Raw genomic sequence first — 21,507 nt, 5'->3', positions numbered from 1 at the left:
ATTCATTTATTCATTTTTTGGGGTGCCTACTATGTACAATATATTGTACAAGAACATGAGTCTCAAACTCTAGGAGCTGACAGGTTAGCAGGCGATAACATAGACATAGCAAAGTCATGTATTGTACATGTGACACAAGCAGTATAACTAAGTGCTATGGGAAAGGAAGGGGAGAACAATATGAAGGGGTCAGGTCTCGACAGATGTGGTCAGCAGACTCATTTTGGTGATGGTTTAGTAGCTAAGTCATATTTGACCCTTGCAACCCCGTGCACCTCTGTCCGTGGATTTCCCAGACAAGAACACTGGAGTGGGCAGCCATTCCCTTCTCCAGGGGATATTCCTGAGCCAGGGATTGAACCTGGTTCTCCTGCATTGCAGGCGGAGTCTTTACTGACTGAGCTACCAAGGAAGCACATGGCTTGAAGTTAAAAGGTGGAGATTTGGATGTGGAGATTATAAATATTAGGTGTTAGAGAAGTCATGGGTAGTTTGTATTAACCAGAGCTCAGCATTTGAAGTGGAGAGTGTAAGACAGGGCTAAAAAGGGTGCTAGAATGAGTGTGAGATAGTAAAGGGCTTTGTATGCCTAGAGTGGAGGGTAAGAACAGTGGAGTCAGAGCTGTGAGGCCAGGTGACATTCACATCGTCTCAAATGACAGGCTGCAGGGTTTAAGGATTATCCAGTGAGGCAAAGCAGAGCCCTGGGGCCAGTTGCTAAACAGGTGACAGTTGTGTTTAGTGTGATGACTAGTGGCAGAAGACTGTGGGCTAGAGGGTTATGTAACATGCCAGATATGGGTGATAAGGGTCAGAAGCCATGTGGTGGCCCCTGCAATAGAAGTACTGACTGAGAGTTGAATGATAATGATTTGACAGCCCTGAAAGCTATCTACTGTGTCTTCCCCTGGAGAGCATCTTCTCCCCACTTCCACACACATCCAGAGTATTTACATCTAGCAGCAAACCCCTCCTTACTTTCTGGTGAACAATTGCTTATTAACACATGGAATCTTTCCAGGTAATTGTGGTAGAGAATATCAGGATCCAAATGTCTGTCGTGAAATAGCTGAGAATTGATTTCCCTGCCTCTAATGTGGTCTACATTATCAGTTCAGTTCAGTTGAGTCGCTCAGTCGTGTCTGACTCTTTGCAACCACATGGACTGCAGCATGCTAAGCCCCCCAGTCCATCACCAGCTCCCAGAGCTTTGTTAAACTCATGTCCATCGAGTTGGTGATGCCATCCAACCATCTCATCCTCTGTCGTCCCCTTCTCCTGCTCTCAATCTTTCCCAGCATCAGGGTCTTTTCCAATGAGTCAGTTCTTTGCATCAGGTGGCCACAGTATTGAAGTTTCAGCTTCAGCATCAGTCCTTCCGATGAATATTCAGGACTGATTTCCTTTAGGATTGACTGGTTTGACCTCCTTGCAGTCCAAGGGACTCTCAAGAGTCTTCTCCAACACCACAGTTCAAAAGCATCAATTCTTCAGCACTCAGCTTTCTTTATGGTCCAACTCTCACATTCATACATGACTACTGGAAAAACCATAGCTTTGACTATATGGACAGAGTTCTGACAATACTTGGTCCACTGGAGAAGGGAATGGCAAACCACTTCAGTATTCTTGCCTTGAGAAGGCAAACCACTCCCTCATCTTGCCTTCTCAAGGCAAAAATGCTGACATGGTTTGCCATTCCCTTCTCCAGTAGACCATGTTTTGTCAGAACTCTCCACCATGACCTGTCTGTCTTGGGTGGCCCTACACAGCATGGCTTATAGTTTTTTTGAGTTAGACAAGGCTGTGATCCAAGTCTACATATAGGCTAAGCTCATATCACAAAAGAAGCTTTAAATATCCTTTAGGATAAAGGTGTGTGTGTGCACACATCGATTTAAATTTAATAGCTTTTTCTTTAGTGTTCTATGTGTGTGGTAGGGAATAAGACCTGTCATTATTACCATTCCTTTTGTTATTGAGTTTGTTTTTATCTAGCTGGAAAAGCAGAGGTACCATATATGAAGGAAGTATATCTAGAAGACTATCTGAAATGAACAGATTTAAATTGGTCTGTTGCTCACAAAATTAGGCTATTTGTTGAATAAAGTGAATGTCGTTAGCAATTTAGGGGAATGTTCCCACGTGTCTTCTCACACATTCTGTTATTTATGCTTTATTCTAAACTTTAAAATTACTTTCTTTAATTTTTCAAATATTTATTAAGTACTGGGCTCCAAAATCACTACAGATGGTGACTGCAGCCATGAAATTAAAAGATGCTTACTCCTTGGAAGGAAAGTTATGGCCAACCTAGATAGCATATTCAAAAGCAGAGGCATTACTTTGCCAACAAAGGTCCGGCCAGTCAAGGCTATGGTTTTTCCTGTGGTCATGTATGGATGTGAGAGTTGGACTGTGAAGAAGGCTGAGCACCGAAGAATTGATGCTTTTGAACTGTGGTGTTGGAGAAGACTCTTGAGAGTCCCTTGGACTGCAAGGAGATCCAACCAGTCCGTTCTGAAGGAGATCAGCCCTGGGATTTCTTTGGAAGGAATGATGCTAAAGCTGAAACTCCAGTACTTTGGCCACCTCATGTGAAGAGTTGACTCATTGGAAAAGACTCTGATGCTGGGAGGGATTGGGGGCAGGAAGAGAAGGGGACGACAGAGGATGAGATGGCTGGATGGCATCACTGACTCGATGGACATGAGTCTGAGTGAATTCCGGGAGTTGGTGATGGATAGGGAGGCCTGGCGTGCTGCAATTCATGGGGTCGCAAAGAGTCGGACACGACTGAGCGACTGATCTGATGTGCCAGGACCTGTTCTAGATTTTGGGCCCCATTAGTGAACAAAATAGTCAAAAGATTCTTGCTCTCATGGAATATACCTAGCAAAGGAGGGGGGGCAATCATTAAGTAATGAATAAGTAAGTTAATTATGTGATTTATTAGGAGGAGACAAATGTTAAGGAAAAATAAAGAGAAAAGTAGGGAGGGACAGGGTTGCTAGGGTGTGTAGGAGAGTTGCAACCTGAGACAGAGTGGTCAAATTTGCCTTCCTTAAGAAGGTGACATTTGAGTGAAGACTCGGCAGTGAAGGGTTTAGGTACATAGGTATCTGGATGACGAGAATTCCAAGGAAAGAAAGCTGCTCTTGCAATGGTATTGAGGCAGCAGAGTGCTGGAAGCAAAGAGGCTCTGTGCTTTTCCATTTCCCTTAGACTAACCATGCTCATACAACCAAGAAGATAGCTTGGAAAAGAAAATTGCTAAGTGTATTTGCAATAGAACTGATTTAAAATTACTTAAAAAAGAAAAACTTCACAAACATTTAAGGAAGTACAAAGGGGACTAGGGGCGCTTTTCTGACTTCTAGATGGCTTGAGTTTGAACCCTGGCTCTGCCACTTCCTGCCTTCGTGGTCTTTGGTGTGTCATGCAGCCCTTCTGTTCCTCAGTTTCCTCATCTGTAAAATGAAGCTAATTATAGTACCAATGCTTTTGAACTGTGGTGTTGGAGAAGACTATTGAGAGTCCCTTGGACTACGAGCAGATCCAACCAGTCCATTCTGAAGGAGATCAGCCCTGGGATTTCTTTGGAAGGAATGATGCTAAAGCTGAAACTCCAGTACTTTGGCCACCTCATGCGAAGAGTTGACTCATTGGAAAAGACTCTGATGCTGGGAGGGATTGGGTGCAGGAGAAGGGGACGACAGAGGATGAGATGGCTGGATGGCATCACTGACTCGATGGACGTGAGTCTGAGTGAACTCCGGGAGTTGGTGATGGACAGGGAGGCCTGGCGTGCTGCGATTCATGGGGTCGCAAAGAGTCGGACACGACTGAGTGGCTGAACTGACTGGCTGACTGACTGATCCTCTAGGATTGCTTTGATGACTAAATGAGTCAATATTAATGAAAGCTTGGCACTATGTCTGACACATAGCAAGCAGTTAAGTATTAGGTAGTAATATTACTACTACTGTTACTACTAATAGTTACTGTTAACTACTTTCATGAGTTGGTGGCCTAATCTGTAATATTCTTTAAATGTATGTTAAGGGTTGAGTGTGTGTGTATGTGTGATCTCTTGAGAGTGTGGGGCTTAATTTAGCACATTAAAGAATCAGGTGAAACCCTACTTATGAGCAAGTGACAAGGTCTCAATAAATGTTAGTTTCTTCCCCTTTGACAATATTTTACAGCATAGAAAAATAATAAAGGTTTTCTTTCTTCTCCTTGCTATTAATGAACATTTTGGCTGGTTTATAAATAAATGAAGGCCAGGTGAAAACATTCTGTAGACTCAACCTTGGAAACTTGCTTTGCCCTTGGCACCTCCAGTAGAACCAAGAAATTCTCAGTGGGTCATTTTGAATATACTGGAAGGCAAATAACCTCAGTTATTGGTGGGTAACTGAGGAGAAAAACAAAATGAGGGGAAAACCAGAGAAGGGAAGCACTCTGTTAAGGTGATACCACTTTGGGATGAGGCCAGCAGAAAACTAGGATTTTCTTTCTCTGAGTACCTTTAACAAGAGAAGAGATGGCATCAATCCAGGTAGAACAGGAGTCCCTGAATGAAAGGACTGGACCAGAGAGTTTGTGAGCCTTCTCCAAGCTCACTGAGCAGCCCTTCTCCCCAGTGGACTATCCTATTGTTGTATTTACAAAGCTGAATTAACTTATATTTCCACATCTGTTTAAAGAGTCACTAGTGCCTTAGATACAAAGAAGTGTTCTGTTGACTAATACCAAGTAAGAACCAGTCACTGCATATTAAAGTAGTAGATTTTGAGAATCGATTTTCTAGTTCTCTGGGGTCTGTCTCCAACTTCTGTGGATGTGGCAGCTCATGCAGTCTGCTGCCAGAAAAATACCAGTGCTGGGGGCTATGCTGGAGACGAGGAAAAACAACATGAGAGTGGTCTGAGGGAACTCTGAGGCCTTGAGGAGAAAGGATGTGGTGCCTGCACAGGCTGGGGCGGGTGGTGGGTTAGGCAGGTGCAGAAATGAAGCCAGGCTCCCCCTCACTCTCTACTGCTGTTTTGATTCATAGGTGCATCGGATGTCTCCAGGGCCATGGATCATACCTTTTCAACAGTGGCAAAGGATGGGGAAGGAGTGTGTTATACATCTCTGATTTCTGACATCTATTATCCACCTCGGGAGGATGCTACGTATTTCACTGGAATTCTTCAGAAAGAAAACGGCCACATCGCTGCCTCAGAGAGCCCTGAGGAGTTGCGTCCCCCTGGACCCTCCTTACCAGATGTGCCTGGGACGGAGCCTCGTGGCTTATTTAGTTCTGATTCTGGAATAGAAATGACTCCAGCAGAGTCCGCTGAAGTGAACAAGATCTTAGCAGACCCCCTGGACCAGATGAAAGCAGAAGCCTATAAATACATCGACATAACTAGGCCAGAGGAGGTGAGATATCAGGAGCAATGTCACCCCAAGTTGGAAGAGAAAGACTTGGACTTTAAGAATAAGGACACTGAAATCTCAATAAGGTCTGAAGAGACCCGTGAGGCTGAGAAAGCAATTCCCGTGGAGGGGAAAATCCTCAAGGACCATTTATTTGAAGAATCAACCTTTGCGCCGTATGTAGACGATATCGCTGAAGAACAGCGCAGTGCCCCTCTGATGGCTGCCCCTGTCAAGATCACGCTGACTGAGATTGAGCCTTCTATTGAAACTGCTACCCCAGAGAAGACCCCCGAGAAGCAAGATATCTGCCTGAAGCCGAGTCCTGACACAGTCCCCACGGTCACCGTCTCAGAGCCTGAAGACGACAGCCCAGGATCCATCACTCCTCCGTCTTCTGGAACAGGTGAGTGGAAATCTGAACTTTAAGGACTGAAGATTTGCATTCAAAATACTTCCATCTCAATTTAACTGATTTAATTAACATGTAACATTTTCAGTTTTGTGCCCATTGTACAAAGGTTGACATCTGGGGTTTTTTAAAAAAGTCCTATCAGATTTGCTTTGTAAAATATTTCTTTCTTTATTTGAGGGGAGAAGTAAAAATGACACACTGGCCACATTAGAACCCTCCTGTAGCTCTGCTGTTCAGAGTAGAGGGAGGTGCTGCCAGGTTCCAGGTTAGCTCTTTTCCCTGCCCCCTGGGCATCTTAGCTGTTCTGTTCAGACCAGTTGGACCACCTTGGACAGCGCATGTTACATCCTTGGCTCCAGCTCCGAGTCTGTATGTACAGTGAAGGGTGATAGGGCGGACCTTAGGGTCTGGGGGCTGAGCAGTGAGAGGAAGCCTAAACAAGGGGTGCACCTCCCTCCCCCTTCAGTCTCAACACGGTCCTTTTCATCTTTTCAGCTGATTGAAGTTCTGCTTACAGTTTCATTTTTTAAACCAACAATTCTATTTGGTTAGAAGTTTTAATACTTCAGAATTCACTAGGCTGTGATCTTTTTCAGCTTGAACCTGCTACTCTGACTCAAGGCAGAGTGTTGTTAGACCACATCAATACATCTTCACAAGCACAAAGGGGACCTCCCGGACCTGAGTGAAAGTCCAGAGTGGTAGCCAGAGTTTCCCCACCGCACCCCGTGCCACCCCTTCGCAGGAGGTGGGAGCGGAGCCTTTGCGTCTCTTCTGCTCTCAGATGCTTGGGGGCGTTAGGATAAAGACAGAGAGAGATCTTGAATCTCCCCCTACCTCAAATGGCTGGAATTCTGACCCTATCCCCACAGTAATTTACAAACCTCTTTTATTTACAAAAAGTAACCTTCAGAACCTCAGGTAAAAGAGCTTGTACTGAACTCTTAAAACAGATCTAAACCCTTCTGATTAAAGAGTGATTGCTCTAAATCCTGATGAAGCAGTCAGTTCAAGTGTGAGAACAGAGCAGGTGTTTAACAGAGGTCCCTCCTGTCTTGTTTCCCTGAAGATTTTGGAATCCATTCCTCCCTTCCCCTGACCTTACCTCAGACTCATTCAACTGTAAACTCTTAAAGATTCACTGCACCCAGTTCCTGATTTTCAAATTCATTCATTTGCTCAACACACACTTTCTACACACTTTCTTTTAGTCAGGCACTTGAATAAGCACTGGTGATGTTGGAGTTGAAAAGCAAACAAAAATCAGTCTCTGCCTTCCAGTGGGACAGATGACCAGGGAAATAGTCACATTCCAGTGTGACTTATCCCAGCTGACAGCTGGAGGTAGGGACATAACTGAGTCTCAAAGCCTCCTTGTGATCCTTCTGGCCACGCAGGTAAAACCCTTCTATTAATATTATCCCATGACATAAAGATACTGACACTCTGAAGATAACTACATTATCAGCTATGTTTCAGAGCTCTAGGGTTGTCTGGTGATGATTACAGAAGAACTTTGGCCAGTCTTTGGGAAGGGTGAAATGCCCCTGCTCCTTCAGGTCTATTTACATGGCCACATGGCTTATGTGAAAATTACAGTTTATGAAGCTGGAGATAAAGACTTAATGTGTGCATGTGTGCATGCGAAGTCACTTAAGTCATGTCCAACTCTGTGCGACCCTGTGGACTGTAGCCCACCAAGCTCCTCTGTCCATGGGATTCTCCAGGCAAGAATACTGGAGTGGGTTGCCATGCCCTCCTCCAGGGAATCTTCCCAACCCAGGGACTGAACCAGTGTCTCTAACATCCCCTGCATTGGCAGGTGGATTCATTACCACTGAACCACATAGGAAGTCCAAAGACTTGATATAGGGTTCATTAATTATGAAGGATTTTTTTTTTCCTTTAGTTGTCATGACTCAGGTTCTGGAGCATCTTAAAGAGAAGACAAAATCAGATTTGGCTTTCATGATCTTTGAGTTTTATGATCTATTGGTGCCCGTTTGACACAATGGGATAGGACAGTGGTTTTCTCTGCAATTACTCCAAGTAAATATTCTAAGTAAGGTTTATTCCAGAAAGAGAAAGTCCTTGTCCTATTACACAATTGTCTCTGATGGTCAGCTCCCCTCTCCACACACCCCCCACACCATAACACCCGAGTCATACGACAACACATAAGAATAACAAAACAATACATAAGAATTAACAAAAGAGATAGGAGGAGTCAGCTTGTCATTGAGGCTTTTCTTATTCTTTTTATCCTAAAGTGAAAGTGAAAGTCTCTCAGTCATGTCTGACTCTATGCAACTCCCTGGACTATACAATCCGTGGAATTCTCCAGGCCAGAATACTGGAGTGGGTAGTCTTTCCCTTCTCCAGGGGATCTTCCTACCCACAGATTGAACCCAGGTCTCCCGCATTGCAGGTGGATTCTTTACGAGCTGAGCCAAAAGGTTACCTTAACCCCCTTCTCATCTTGTGAGCCCCTGGTACTCTGAGACCCTATGCCCATAGACACTGGAGGATTTGGGCTTTATTTCATCTCTTGGGTCTCAATTCTGTCTGCCATTTCCAGTGCTAACTGGTAAGACAAACATCAAGAATTACATATAATCTTACATAGAAACTGAGGAAAAAGCAATCATCCTAAACAAAAGGAATTCAGTTTATCACTTTAATAAATATGGAAGTTATCAACTAACTCTGGGGAATAATTCTAATTATGCGAATCATGAATCAGGAGAAGTTATAATTTAGAAAGGTTTTAGCTACAGACCCTTAATCTTAATCAAGGAGTCTAATATACTTTCTTCAATTCCAATACATTATTCCATTTTGCAGTTTTCTCCAATGTACTTAATTATTGTCATCATATTAAATAACATACCCTGAGGTATGGAGGTAAAAATTCTTACAACTCAAATATTGGAAGTGTCTTCTAAGTAAAGATCAGTCATGAATACAAGCGAAATGTTTTAGGAAAATACAGTAAGTGCCCTGAGGCACCAGAACACTGATCTGTCGGCAGCATGCTGTTTCTGACACGCATACCTAGAAGTATATTATGGTGGTCATGGATGTTCTTTGAGGTGTTATCTTCAGAAAAGATAATCAATAATCAAGAGGCTATGATAAAACCACCCATGTCCCTTAAGAAGAAATAGCAATACAAAGTAAATCAATTCAAACTCTTTGAAAACTACTGTTGCTATTTATTTCCTTGCATTGATGAGGTCTGTGATTCTCCTACCTACTTTGCAAATTTATTCTTTTATTCAGAATGCTTACTGAGTGACTTCTATATGTCAGACATGTGCTAGACACCAGACACATTGCAGTATACAAGGTGTATAAAGTCCCTGCCCTCATAGAGCTTACTGCTAGTGAGAGACGTCAGTATAAGGAAGCACATAAATAGTGTAATTTCATGGAGTGTGAACACTGTAAACAGTGATAGAATGTTGCGTGTGAGAAGGTCAAGGATGGCCTCTGTGACCTGAGATCTGTAATCTATGATCTGAAATCTAAATGAGAAGAAGACCACAATTCAAAGAGAGGGATTAACAGGGACCCCAGGTTTAGAGGTCAACTAATGCACAGGCCTCAAGGCTCTATTATTTGGGAACTGAAAGATGATACAAAGGAGCAGGGGAGAAGGATGAGACAGAACACAATTGGAGAAGTAGACAGGGCCTAGAGCATTCAAGGCTTCGCATGCAAGAGCAAAGAATTTGAATTTTGTTCCAAACGCATTGGGAAACCATTGGATAATTTTAATCTGGGAAAGAATGCCATTCATTCATTGTTTCACTTAACAAACATGTAATGACCATTTACTCCATGTCAAGCATTGCTTAATCGCTGCTCTGGCTATAGTGGTGAAACCTAAGATTCCTGCATGCCTGGAGTTTGCATTTTAATTGACAAGACTTACATACAAATAAATAAATGATATACTATCAGGTTGTTATAATGCTTATGAAGAATGATAAAGCAAGGTAGAGTGTAAGAGAGTGATGGGGGCAGACATGAGGAAATGCTTTTCCTTGCCAGTGGTTTTCAGCAGAGACCTGAATGGGGTGAGGGAACAAACCATGGAGACACAGGGAAGAGGTGCCAGGCTGAGCTGACAGCCAGTGCAGAGGCCCAGAGAACGTCCTGAGTGTTGTAGGAGCAGCTGGAAAGTCAATGTGGCTGCAGTGGGGAGAAGGAAGGGAAGAGTAGCAGGATCAGATTTGTGTTTCTAAAAGATCCTTCTGGATGACAAGTGGAGAATGAGCTGGGAACAAAGGGAAGGGCTGAATGTCAGCACTGCTCATGGTTGGACCCTGGCATCTGTGACTTGATAGACTGGCCCATATTCACCTTCCTTTTTTTTTCCTTCTAAATGAAAGCATTGTAATTAGTAGCAGCAGCAAACATAATCTTCCCATGCTGGTTGGTTCTAACCTTCACAGTTTCTATATTCTGTTTAATTATCAATGACTCTCTAGCTTTGCTGTGTCAGTCTTGTGCTGTGCTAAGTTGTGTCTGACTCTTTGCAACCCAGTGGGCTGTAGCCCTCCAGGCTCCTCTGTCCATGGGATTCTCCAGGCAAGAATACTGGAGTGGGTTGCCATGGCCTCCTCTAGGGGATTTCCCTGACTCAGGGATCAAACCCACATCTCTTAAGTCTCTGTGTGTAGCAGGCAGTTCTTTACTACTAGTGCCACCTGGGAAGCCCAGTGTCAGTCTTGACATAAACCTGTAAGTTTTTAACAAGGGTAGGAAAACCTCTGTTTTGTTCTAAAATTTCCCCTGATTTCTCCTAGCACTTTGTTAAACTTTTAGTTCACTTTTAGAATGGAGGGTAATGTCTACAATATCTACTGAGTCCCATTTCACTCATAAGAAAGATGATTTTTTTTGAAAGTAGTACTTTTACTTGCCCAACATGAAACTTACCAGACCTTTTCCTCCCATACTCCACTGGTACCATCCTTGTGTGTTAGTCGCTCAGTTGTGTCCAAATCTTTGCAACCCCATGGGTTGTGGCCCTGCCGGGCTCATTTGTTCATGGAATTCTCCAGATAACAATCCTGGATTGGGTAGCCATTCCCCTCTCCAGGGGATCTTCCTGACCCAGGGATCAAACCCCGGTCTCCTGCATTGCAGGCAAATTCTTTACTGTCTGAGCCACTGGGGAAGTCCCTACCATTCTTACCTTTGAGTAAATAAACCAACATCCTCAAGCCTTATTTTCTGAATGCTCTAACATAGTGGTTTTCAGCTGGAGAGAGGGTTGCCAGGTAAAAATATCAATATTTCCTAGGACATACTTATGCTAAAAAAAAGTTCATTGTTTATCAAACAGTCCTAGTTAACTACGTATCCTGTATCTTTACTTGCTAAATCTGTCAACCCTAACCGGATGTGATCTTTAGAATCACCTTTGGAGTTATAAAACGCTGATGCCTGGGCCCCCTCAAGACTTAACTTCTACTAAGTCAAAGTTTCTGAGGGCAGTTTTGAGCCACACACCACTCAAAATCAGTGAGGAGAAGGAAGGGAAGAACTGCAGGATCAGATTTATGTTTACATAACTCAGAAACAGTTTCACTACTGTTCTGGGACTTCCCCAGCCGTCTAGTAGTTAAAAATCTGCCTTCCAATTCAGGGGACATGTGTCCAATCCCTAGTCAGGGAACTAAGATGCCACATGCCACGAGGCCACTAAGCCCATACACTGTACACTGAGCCAGTGCCACGACTAAGCCTGGATGCTGCAACTAAGACCTAATGCAGTCAAATAAATTAATTAATTAAAAAAACATAAACAAAGCAAGACCAAACGCCCAAAAGTCACCCTTAGGAAAAAAAAAAAAAAGAACCATTGTTTTAACAATTTGAGCTAATTCTCGCGTGAGCTCTGTTTGTTGAGTACATCCTGTGTGCCAGGCACTGTACCTGGTACTGGGGGTATGATATGGGTTGTTTCACTTTTTTGACTGTTACAGACAATGCTGTTATGAACACAGTGTATAAATTTTTGTGTGGACATAGGTTTTCAATTCTCTACTTATGAGTGGAATTTCTGATTTATATGGAACTCTAAACAGTTGAGGAACTGCCAGACTAGTTTCCAAAGCCACTGTATCATTTTACATCCACACCAGCAGTGGCTGAGTGTTCCAGTTTCTCAACATCCTCTTCAACACTTAACTACTCTCTGACTTTTTGATTCTAGGAATCCTAGTGGGTACGAAGTGGTAACTCATTGGTTTTGCTTTGTACTTCTCTAGTGAATTATGATGTTGAGCATATTTCTGTATGCTTTTCTGTCATGTGTAAATACTCTTTGGAGAAATGTCTATTCAGATTATTTGCCTATTTTTAACTGGGTTGTCTTTTTATAATTGAATTGTAATAATTTTTAATAGACTTTAGATATAAGTCCCTTATAAGGTATATGATTTGTAACCCATTCTCTGGATTGTCTTTCCACTTTCTTGATGTTTTCCTCTAAAGCACAAAAATGTCTTAATATTGATGAATTCCAATTTGTGTATTTTTATTTTGTTGCTTATGTTTTTGATGTCATGTCTAAGAAACCACTATCTAATCGAAGGTCATAAAAATTCACTTCTGTGTTTTCTTCTAAAGTTTCTGATTTTAGTGCTTACATTTAGATTGAATCTATGTAGAGTTACTTTTTCATATGACATGAGGTAGGGGTTCAGCTTCATTCTTTTGCATGTGGTTATCTAGCTCATTTTTCCTCTTCTCATTTTCTGAAATATAATTTGTCCTATCTCTGACCCCCACCCACTTTTTGAACAGATGTGGGCTGATATAGTGAGAGATGCATGAAACATAAAGACTTGAGTTCAAATTTAAGCCAAGTCATTTCTAACCATGAGGCTATATCATTCAGGGTCCTGCAGGAAACAAAAGTGACACACTCAAAAGTTGTAACTGAAGAGGGTTTAAATAAATGGCTCTTTACAAATGTAAAGACATTTAAAGACAGTTAAAAGAACCAACAAAAAATGGTAAAGCACCCAAGGACTGGCAACATTAAGGATCTGTTAGTACCCTGGACCCAAAGCAGGAAGGGGAAGGAACAGCATTCCCAAAGCCTGGAGCTTCAGAAACAGCAAGAGGTATAAATACCCCAACATTCTCTATCTTCCATCTCTTCTGTGATTGCTTGGCTGAAACCAACCAGAAATCAGAGAGGAAGGAATTCCAGGTAATATCTTCTATGTAGGTCAGCCTCTCAGAACAGAGAACAGGACAGAGAAAGATGGGAATAAGTCCAAGGAGGCAAAGATGGAAAAACCAGTACAGTGATCTTGGACAAGTCACTTGACCTGTTGCCACTAGACTCTAAGCCCCGTATGTGAAGTCCTGTAACCCAGAAAATGCTCCATAAGAGCAGCGGCGATGCCGCTGCTAGTGATAGTGCCTGGAGGTGCAGGCTGTTCCTTCATTCACATGGCCTCTACTTCCTATCTTCTTCCTCCTTCTTCCACCCTATCCTTGCAAATTAATGTGATTTTTACACTTTCATGCTGTTTAAAATCACATGTGCACAACTTACTAAGGAACTAACTTCTATAAAAATAGAGTTAAGGATCATGCAGTAAATCTTTTTACACATAAACTGTGCGTGAGATAATGAGGTTCTTGTTGTTTTAAGTTACTGAAAAAAAAACAACATAAATCATATCACTTCTCTACTCAAAATCATCCAGTGGCATCTTATTTCACTCAGAATAAAAGCCTGATGAGATCCTACATGATGACCCCACTTCCTTGAATGCATTTTACCTCCTTTCCTATTTACCTATTTTCCTGCCCCCTTACTCACTTTGCCCTAGACATGGCTGCCTTCTTTTGATACCTAGAACATTGCAGCTCCCACCTCCAGACCTTTGTACTGTCTGTTCCCTCTGCTTAGCATGTGTTTCCTCTGGATATCTTCATGAATCACTTGCTCACCTTCTCAAGTGTTGAATATAGATTACCTTCTCAATGAAACCTGTCTTGACTACCCTATTTAAAATTACAAACTCATCCCCATCCTGTCACAGTCCCCCTGATCCCTTTACTCTATTTTTTTTCCATAGCACTTAACATCTTCTAACATACTATATACTTTTTTTACTACATGCATTATTTGTGTATTATATTCTTCTCCCACTAGAATATAAGCAGAGATTTTGTTTCCTGTTTCATTCACTAATACATCCTAAGTGCCTATAAGGGAGCCTAACACATAAAAGACTGTCAATAAATAATAGATGAATGAATGACACATGGATAAAGGATAAAATCACTTCAACTTTTAGAGAATTAGACAAATCTAAACTGTTTTATTCATTGGGGTTCACCCATAGTCCTAAAGTGACAACTTACTTAGCCATTGATAGTCTACCCTTTACCCTCCCAGTGACCTCAAAGCTTTGTAGAAATGACAAGTAGTTCTTGCTTACAAAAGGGCCAGAAATCACTGTCTAGGATATTCTGACATAAGGCCCTGTTGTATTGGCAAGGGGAAAACTGAGCTCTTGAAAACTGTTGTCATGGCCATCCCAAGTAATTTCAGCTGAGAGAGAAATATCAGTAAGATTGCTCATGAGGTTTGGGGGCCATCTGAATATACATCAGACACTTACCCAGAGGATGTGACTATTGGGTTTTGTTCTCAAGAGGAGGTGAAGAGATGACAAAAGAATGACAGTGGACTCTACCATTAGAAGCCCTGCGGGATTGTGCAGTATGGTAGTCTGCACAGCCAGCTTAGTGGAACTGGCAAAAAATTATTCCTTGTATTGCTTTACTTTGTTACACTTTTCACTAAAAAAGAATAAATGTATTGATTCTTATGGAAAATGTGAAGGTTGGAAAGCATGTTGAACATAAGGATCCAAATTAGCTTTCTTTGTCTTACTGAAGCAGGGGACATGGACAGGAGTTCATGGACAAGGAGTTATTACAGATTTGTTGACACTGGTGGGCCAAATTAGAGGGTTATATATATCAGACTGGGGCTTCCCAGGTGGCGCTAGCGGCAAAGAACAGGCCTACCAACTGCAGGAGACATAAGAGACGTGGGCTTGATCCCTGGGTTGGGAAGATCCCCGAAGGAGGGCCTGGCGACCCACTCCAGTATTCTTGCCTGAAGAATCCCATGGACAGAGGAGCCTGGCAGGTAGGTGACAATCCATAGGGTTGCAAAGACTGCACATGATTGAAGCGACTTAACACACAAGCATACATCGGATTATCTGATGAAATCTGTGATACTAGAAAACTTCCCTGAGAGGCAGATTAGAAATTAAAACCATGACTTCTAGAATCTTTCCCATATTGAAACAGAAAAATCAGCCAGGTGCTACTGCTAAGAAATTGTTGCGTTATTTTTAAAAATAGCTAAATTAAGATATAGGTATATGAAACACTGATTAACTGGGCCATAACAGTAATTAGCCTTTTAGTTCAGGTGGCCTTTCTAGCATAGCCCTGGAAACAGACTATTTTGGGGGCTAATAAGATATGTGTTTTTTAAGCAAGGAGAAAATATCTCCCCTAATGGAATTTTGTTTTATTTCTTCTCTCCCTGTTCATCTGTCTGTCCTTGTGTGTGCCTCTGGCGTTTCTTCGCTCTGTGGGACGACAGAACCGTCTGCTGCAGAATCCCAGGGGAAATGCGGCATCTCCGAGGATGAGCTGATCACTGCCATTAAGGAAGCAAAGGGGTTATCCTACGAGACAACGGAGAGCCCACGGCCAGCGGGCCAGAGGGCCGAGAGGCCCGAGGCCAAGGCCAGGTCTGGGCTGCCCACCATCCCCAGTCCCCTGGACCACGAGGCCAGCAGCGCGGAGTCAGGGGACTCAGAGATAGAGCTGGTGTCCGAGGACCCGCTGGCCGCTGAGGACGCGCTGCCCTCGGGTTACGTGACCTTTGGTCACGTGGGCGGCCCGCCGCCATCGCCGGCCTCGCCATCGATCCAGTATAGCCTCCTGAGGGAGGAGCGTGAGGCCGAGCTGGACAGCGAGCTCATCATCGAGTCGTGCGACGCCTCCTCCGCCTCAGAGGAGAGCCCCAAACGGGAGCAGGATTCGCCGCCGATGAAACCAGGTGCCCTAGACGCCATCCGGGAGGAGCCGGGCGCCCGGGCCGAGGAGCGCACCCCCAGCCGGCGGGGCCTGGCAGAGCAGGAGCCCTTCCTCAGTTTCCCCTCAGCTGCCCCGCGAGCCGGCCCTGAGCTGCCCTCCGGAGACCCCGCCCCCGCCCCCGCCCCCGAGGGGCCCACCGCGCCACGGACACCCGTGGAAGCAACGAGTTCCGACCAAAGCTCCGAGGCCACAAAGGCCCCCGGGCTTCGGGGGCCTGGCGTCATGCCCCCTCTGCTGTTTCTCAATAAGCAAAAAGGTAAAGTGACAGCGTTCTTGATTCACGTAGGTTGTCTGCTTACAGTTCTCCCCCTGGGTGTGCCGAGATACTCAACAGAGGGGCCTTGGTCTGGCTCAGCCCTGTAGTCAGGTCCTGATTGGTCGAACAGTTGGCCAAGAACCATTCCAAAGACAGTGGGGAGGAGAAGAGAGGATTCCGATTCTTAGCTGGGACTTCCATGGCAAAGCTAAGCCCGGCCCAACCCTAGCATCTCCAATAATCAGTTTTGTGGACACTCCAAGATCTCCTGAATGGAGTGAATGTGTCCCTCCTTTCATTCCAGGACTGGATTTCCTCACTTGGGATGGGATGGGGTTTGTTACTGTCTAAGGCTCATTTCCAGCTTCCCACTCCCTCAGTGATGGAGTGGGCTTACAGTCCCTCTAGGTGCTGAAAGCCAGCATTAGCACTTCCATTTTGCCAACCAAAAGTTCTTCTTAAATGGACCAAGAGGATCTCAGTGCCATCCTTTCTCTTACCAAAACAAAGGAATCACAACAACAGAGTTTCTTGTCCCGCAGTAAGACCTAAGGTGACTAATTTTAAAGTCACTTTTTACTTAGAATTATTTTAATCTGGCCATTATATTTTCCCTATGAGAGATCTTAAGTTGAATGAAGTCTTCAAATTCAGAAAAAATGGAAGTCATTAGTCTTTTGGGCTTTCTTACCCCCAAGTCATCCTCTACACCAGGTTGCAGCTGTGTTATGGAATTCAGGAAGGGAATTAAAGTCAGGTGAACAGTAATAAATTAGGCACTGCACAGTCTAGTTAATGAGGCTACATTAAAGGTACACAATCTCTCCCCAGATCCTGGGGAGAACTTGTAAACAAATCCTAAAAGCACAGCTCTGTTCAAGGTCCCCTCTCCCCCATCTCCTCTGCTTTGTGTGTGTGTTTGTGGGGGTTTTTTAGAAGTATTTTTCTTTTTCGGGATAAATGATTCTGAGGGTAACACCCTCATTCCTGTTTATATGCTAACTTCAATGTTAGTAGCAATTAAAGTGCCTCATATAAAAATAGAGGACAAAATCTTTCTCATTATAGATTGGAAGCTCGCTTCTAAATTCTTTAAAATGAACACATTGCAAAGGGGGAAACAGGAGGAATGTAATGAAAAGATAACCCTGCTGCATGGTTACTGGTGGCCTAGACACGTGGCATCACGTGGGGGCTGACATAATTGACTCCTGATATCCCAAATAACTCATCCCTGAGAGTTTAAAGTATATTTAGTGTGTGCAATAGGGAGGCTCTTCTGTGACAGACTTTGCAGTGGAAATGTGTATTTGTTGCATGAATATTAGAACTAATTTGGATTCTTTTGCCACCACTCTGACTGTGGTGGGACAGGGCCCTGCAGCTTTCAGGGAGCTTTAAGCAGAAACTCTTGAGTCATTCAGAGTATGGGTTCATATCACTGTACTGTAACAGGCATGTATTTCCATTTTATCTCCTAATTAGCATCCCCATAGTGAAATGGTCACATGTGCACGGTGCTGCTCGAATATATTTATCCTCCAAAGTAAGGAAATCTGAAGTCTAATAAAGAGAGAATGGTATTGTGCAGGCCCATTCCCCTCATTAGTATATTTGAGAGACAAGTACCGCAGCAGGACTGGCCGAGCGACCAAACGTCCAATAAAGAGCTAAGGCGATGGAAAAGTACTGCTGTGAATGCAAAGGCTTCAGAGCATATTTTACAGCTGATTCTGGTACAATTCTAATCTCTGTGCAAGTTGCCCCATATGGCTTGGACTCTCTGCTGCCACGTTAGACATTAGAAAGGAGAAAGTGGCAGTCTTTTCAAATGATTAAGGCATACCACGGTGAATAGCCTCTGCTCTCCTCCGCACTGAGGGAGTCTTTGAAATCCAGTCTCCCACTGAAACTCGGCGCTCTCAGCCTCATTATCTATGAAGAGAGTCTGAAAGGTTGTTCTGAGGCAGCCGAGCGCTGGCGGTGCTGCGCAGATGACTCGGTGCTGCCAGCAGGTTATTGGAGCCCTGGGGTTCTTCTGGTCTCACCTGCTCCACCTCAGCGGGTGGGAGAAGCAGCCTCCCTCAGGCTGTTCTTAATCACTGTCTGTGGACAGGAGGGTTGCACTCAAGTCATGTGCGACTACCCACAGCAGTGGGGTCAGGTCAGCTTCTGTGGTTTCCTCAAGCCTCTGGCAGTGTAAATGCATTCAGGTTCATATATTCACAAGTACGCTCTTCTCCCTGGCTTTGAAGTTATCCTGCTAATGCTGGTGCTGGGCTAAGTTTTGGGAAGGTCCAGAAATATTTAGAATGAGGTTTGGCAAATATCTGACGACATCATAGCACATACTGTCAAGGAACACTGGGCTTTATTTACTGGCATGTGCTTGTCCTGATACGGTCTATTTATGGAGCTTTCTTTCCTTTTGGAGACCTCTGCTGCTGTTGCGCTGAAGACCAGATGTACTTCATCATATTCCAGTTTCCCTTCTCTGTGCACCCCCTGAGCTCCTGCTCCCCTGTTATTTTGCTTCCCCACACCCTCAAGGATGGCCTCTCAAGAACATGACAGGATAGATAAATTTTCACTGTTGCAAGGTTGACCCTTTAGGAATGTCTTAGTTGAAAACAAATGAAAAATTCTCAATAAAACACTAATACCCAATGTGACTCATCAGGGTGGGAGTGCAGTATATTTCCACCTATTTGATTGCAGAATCTTTTATTAGAGCGTGGTGTAGGCTTCATCATCTACGGAGCATTCTTTGAGAAGTAGTGGTCTCTGGGTACTCACTTCCATTCCCAGCATTCTGATTACTTTTCCTTGCAGTTCAAAAGCATAGTATCAGACCAGCCACCAGGACGTCACGTGGGAGCCTGTTAGAAATGTCAAGCTCCTTCCCAGACCTACATACTGATTAGAATCTGCATTTTACCAAGATGTCCAAGTGATTCCTATTCATGCTAAGGCTTGAGAAGCAATGCTTTAGACCATGGAAGTCAGTATTAACATTCTGACCTGAAACTGTTCTGAAGAACGTCACTAACAACAACCAAAAGACCTCTTTTCAGTCTCATCTTTCTTGTTCTCCTGGGTACTTTAATGTTGTACTGCTGAACAGTCCTTAAAACACTAGTGAGAAAATAATATATGTTCAAAATAAATAAATGGAACATAAGAAATGGTGCAAAATAAAAAGTTTAAGTTCTCCTGATCCAACCTTACATTTCTAAGTCTTAGAGATAACTGCAGGCTTCTGTTTTGTTGTTCTTATTGCTTTCAGAAATTTTCTTTGTGTATTTTGGTATACATGGGTTTTTATTGCACAAGTGATATCATATTGAACAGACTATTTTAACTTACTTCTTTTAGCAGTAAAATCAGGGACACCACTAGCTCACATGGAGACTGTTCTCTTCTCAAAACTGTCCTCCTTTATCTCCCTGATGTTTCTCCTTCTTGGTTATCCCCTCAGTCTCTGACCTTTCCCCCAATCTCTTTTGCTACCTTCCTTCTGATTCCTTTGTTTGACCTGAGTCCTTTCCCTGTCTTCCTTCTTCCCTCATTTTCTTGCTCTCATCCACACAGATTTTCAGCCACTGCCTCATGTGTAGCACCTCCCAGGCTTTGGAGAAGTCTTTCATTCTGGGCTCCAAGTCCATTTCCTCACTCTTTAGTGAACATCCTATAGACTACCCGCCTCCACCTCCCATTTAGTACATTGATGTCCTTTGTCAAAATCGGCTCCTTTCCTTCTTCTACTCCCTTCCTGAGTGAATGAAGGGATATCATTCAGGCTTCACTCTGGTATGGATATTCAGATCAGGTCTGGATCTGAGTAAAGGCTGAGTAAAGACTCAGTGGCCTGAGACCAAGTTAGAGGAAGAACCTGATTGTAAAACTTCAGTGGAAGTGTTGGCAGTAGTATTTGGCTATACAATTAACCATATTATCCAGGATGCTCTTAATATTTGAAAAATTATCAAAAACAAAGTACAAAATGTAAAAAAATAACTATTTGGAACTTTCAATAGGGCATCCAGTGATCCCAGTTTGAGAAATACTGGTTTAAGCCAGTGGTTCCCAAAGCATCCCAAAGCCTCAGCACGGGGTACCTCATAGTCTCCTGGAGTGCTGACTGAAAATGCAGATTCCTGTTTGGCCCCTGCCCTAGAACTGCAACATCAGGATGAACATAAACGTGCACTTTTAATAAGCATGCTAAAGAGAATTTTTTCTGTAAGCAGATGAGCTAAGCAGCCCAACCTGTAGTGAAAAATACCTTGGTGAGCGTGCCCTGGGCATATGGTGTTTTTTAATGAGAGAGAGTGAGGGGCACTCGGCTGTTTCCATCCCATCCCGTGCCCTGGGAGGCAGGCCTCTGTACCTTCTCTCTGCAGGCACCAGCTGCAGCAGCTGGAGCTTGCAGGGCTTAGCCCTCTGTAGTGGGGAAAAGCTTATCTCCTTAGGGGAGTGATTTGCAAGAAGACTCCCAGATGGAGGTCTTCTCAAAAAGACCTAGCATTTATGATGTTTATTATTACTTTTCATTGTTATTAATATACTAGATAGTGCTTCTGTCCTAAAATATTTTGGAGAGAACCAGAATAAGTGTGACCCATTTACTTTTCTTCCTGTAATTCTTTTTTTTAAAAAGTTAATATACTTTAGTCCCATATTTATTTGCTTCCATGAAAATGAATTAGTAAAATAGGCCATAAAGATTCTTGGACAGGATCTTTCTTTCACAATGCAGGTTTCATAATTGGTCCAAAGACTTATGTCCCTAATATTACAGCCACTTCCCCCATGCCAGATTTCAACAAGATGGACCAGAAACTGCTGGATAAAGTCTGGCTTCTGTGAGGATGTATGCAGTGTAAATATTTAGATGGAGACATTGAACCTTCCATTTTAGACTATTCAAAGCTATTAAGTTACTTTTATGAGATGCTGCCCAGTGATAGAAGGTATTCTCCTGGTTTAGCAGCACAGAATGAGGCTGCCAATAGGCAGTTCACCTTATTGGTTTTTCCTTCTGCAACAGTCACAAGGTTAGCATTGTCCCAGATTGCATATTGATCTGCTTTTTAAATCGTGGCTTCAGGACCTTGAAGAGATTTGCTCCAAATCTTGGTGACCCAGCACTTAAACTGTTTCTAGGGACAGATATTTTTGACACTTCACCTACAGGATGTATATATAGATCCAAAATTGTTGTTGTAATATTTTGATG

At 43.3% G+C, this 21,507-nt stretch overlaps 1 protein-coding gene across 1 annotated transcript in view; it reads left to right on the top strand.

The window, feature by feature from the left end:
- The first annotated feature begins 5,126 nt into the window (after nucleotides 1-5,126).
- RTN1 (reticulon 1) overlaps nucleotides 5,127-21,507 on the top strand; it is a 121,290-nt gene continuing 104,909 nt past the window's right edge. The window contains exon 1 of the mRNA XM_055538234.1: nucleotides 5,127-5,836. Coding sequence (XP_055394209.1) covers nucleotides 5,329-5,836 — 508 coding nt within the window. The 5' untranslated portion in view covers nucleotides 5,127-5,328. The remainder of the gene's footprint in view (nucleotides 5,837-21,507) is intronic.

This window comes from Bubalus kerabau, chromosome 10 (assembly GCF_029407905.1).
Source record: "Bubalus kerabau isolate K-KA32 ecotype Philippines breed swamp buffalo chromosome 10, PCC_UOA_SB_1v2, whole genome shotgun sequence".
Classification (NCBI taxonomy): Eukaryota; Metazoa; Chordata; class Mammalia; order Artiodactyla; family Bovidae; genus Bubalus; species Bubalus kerabau.
This window is presented reverse-complemented; position numbering and strand designations above follow the sequence as displayed.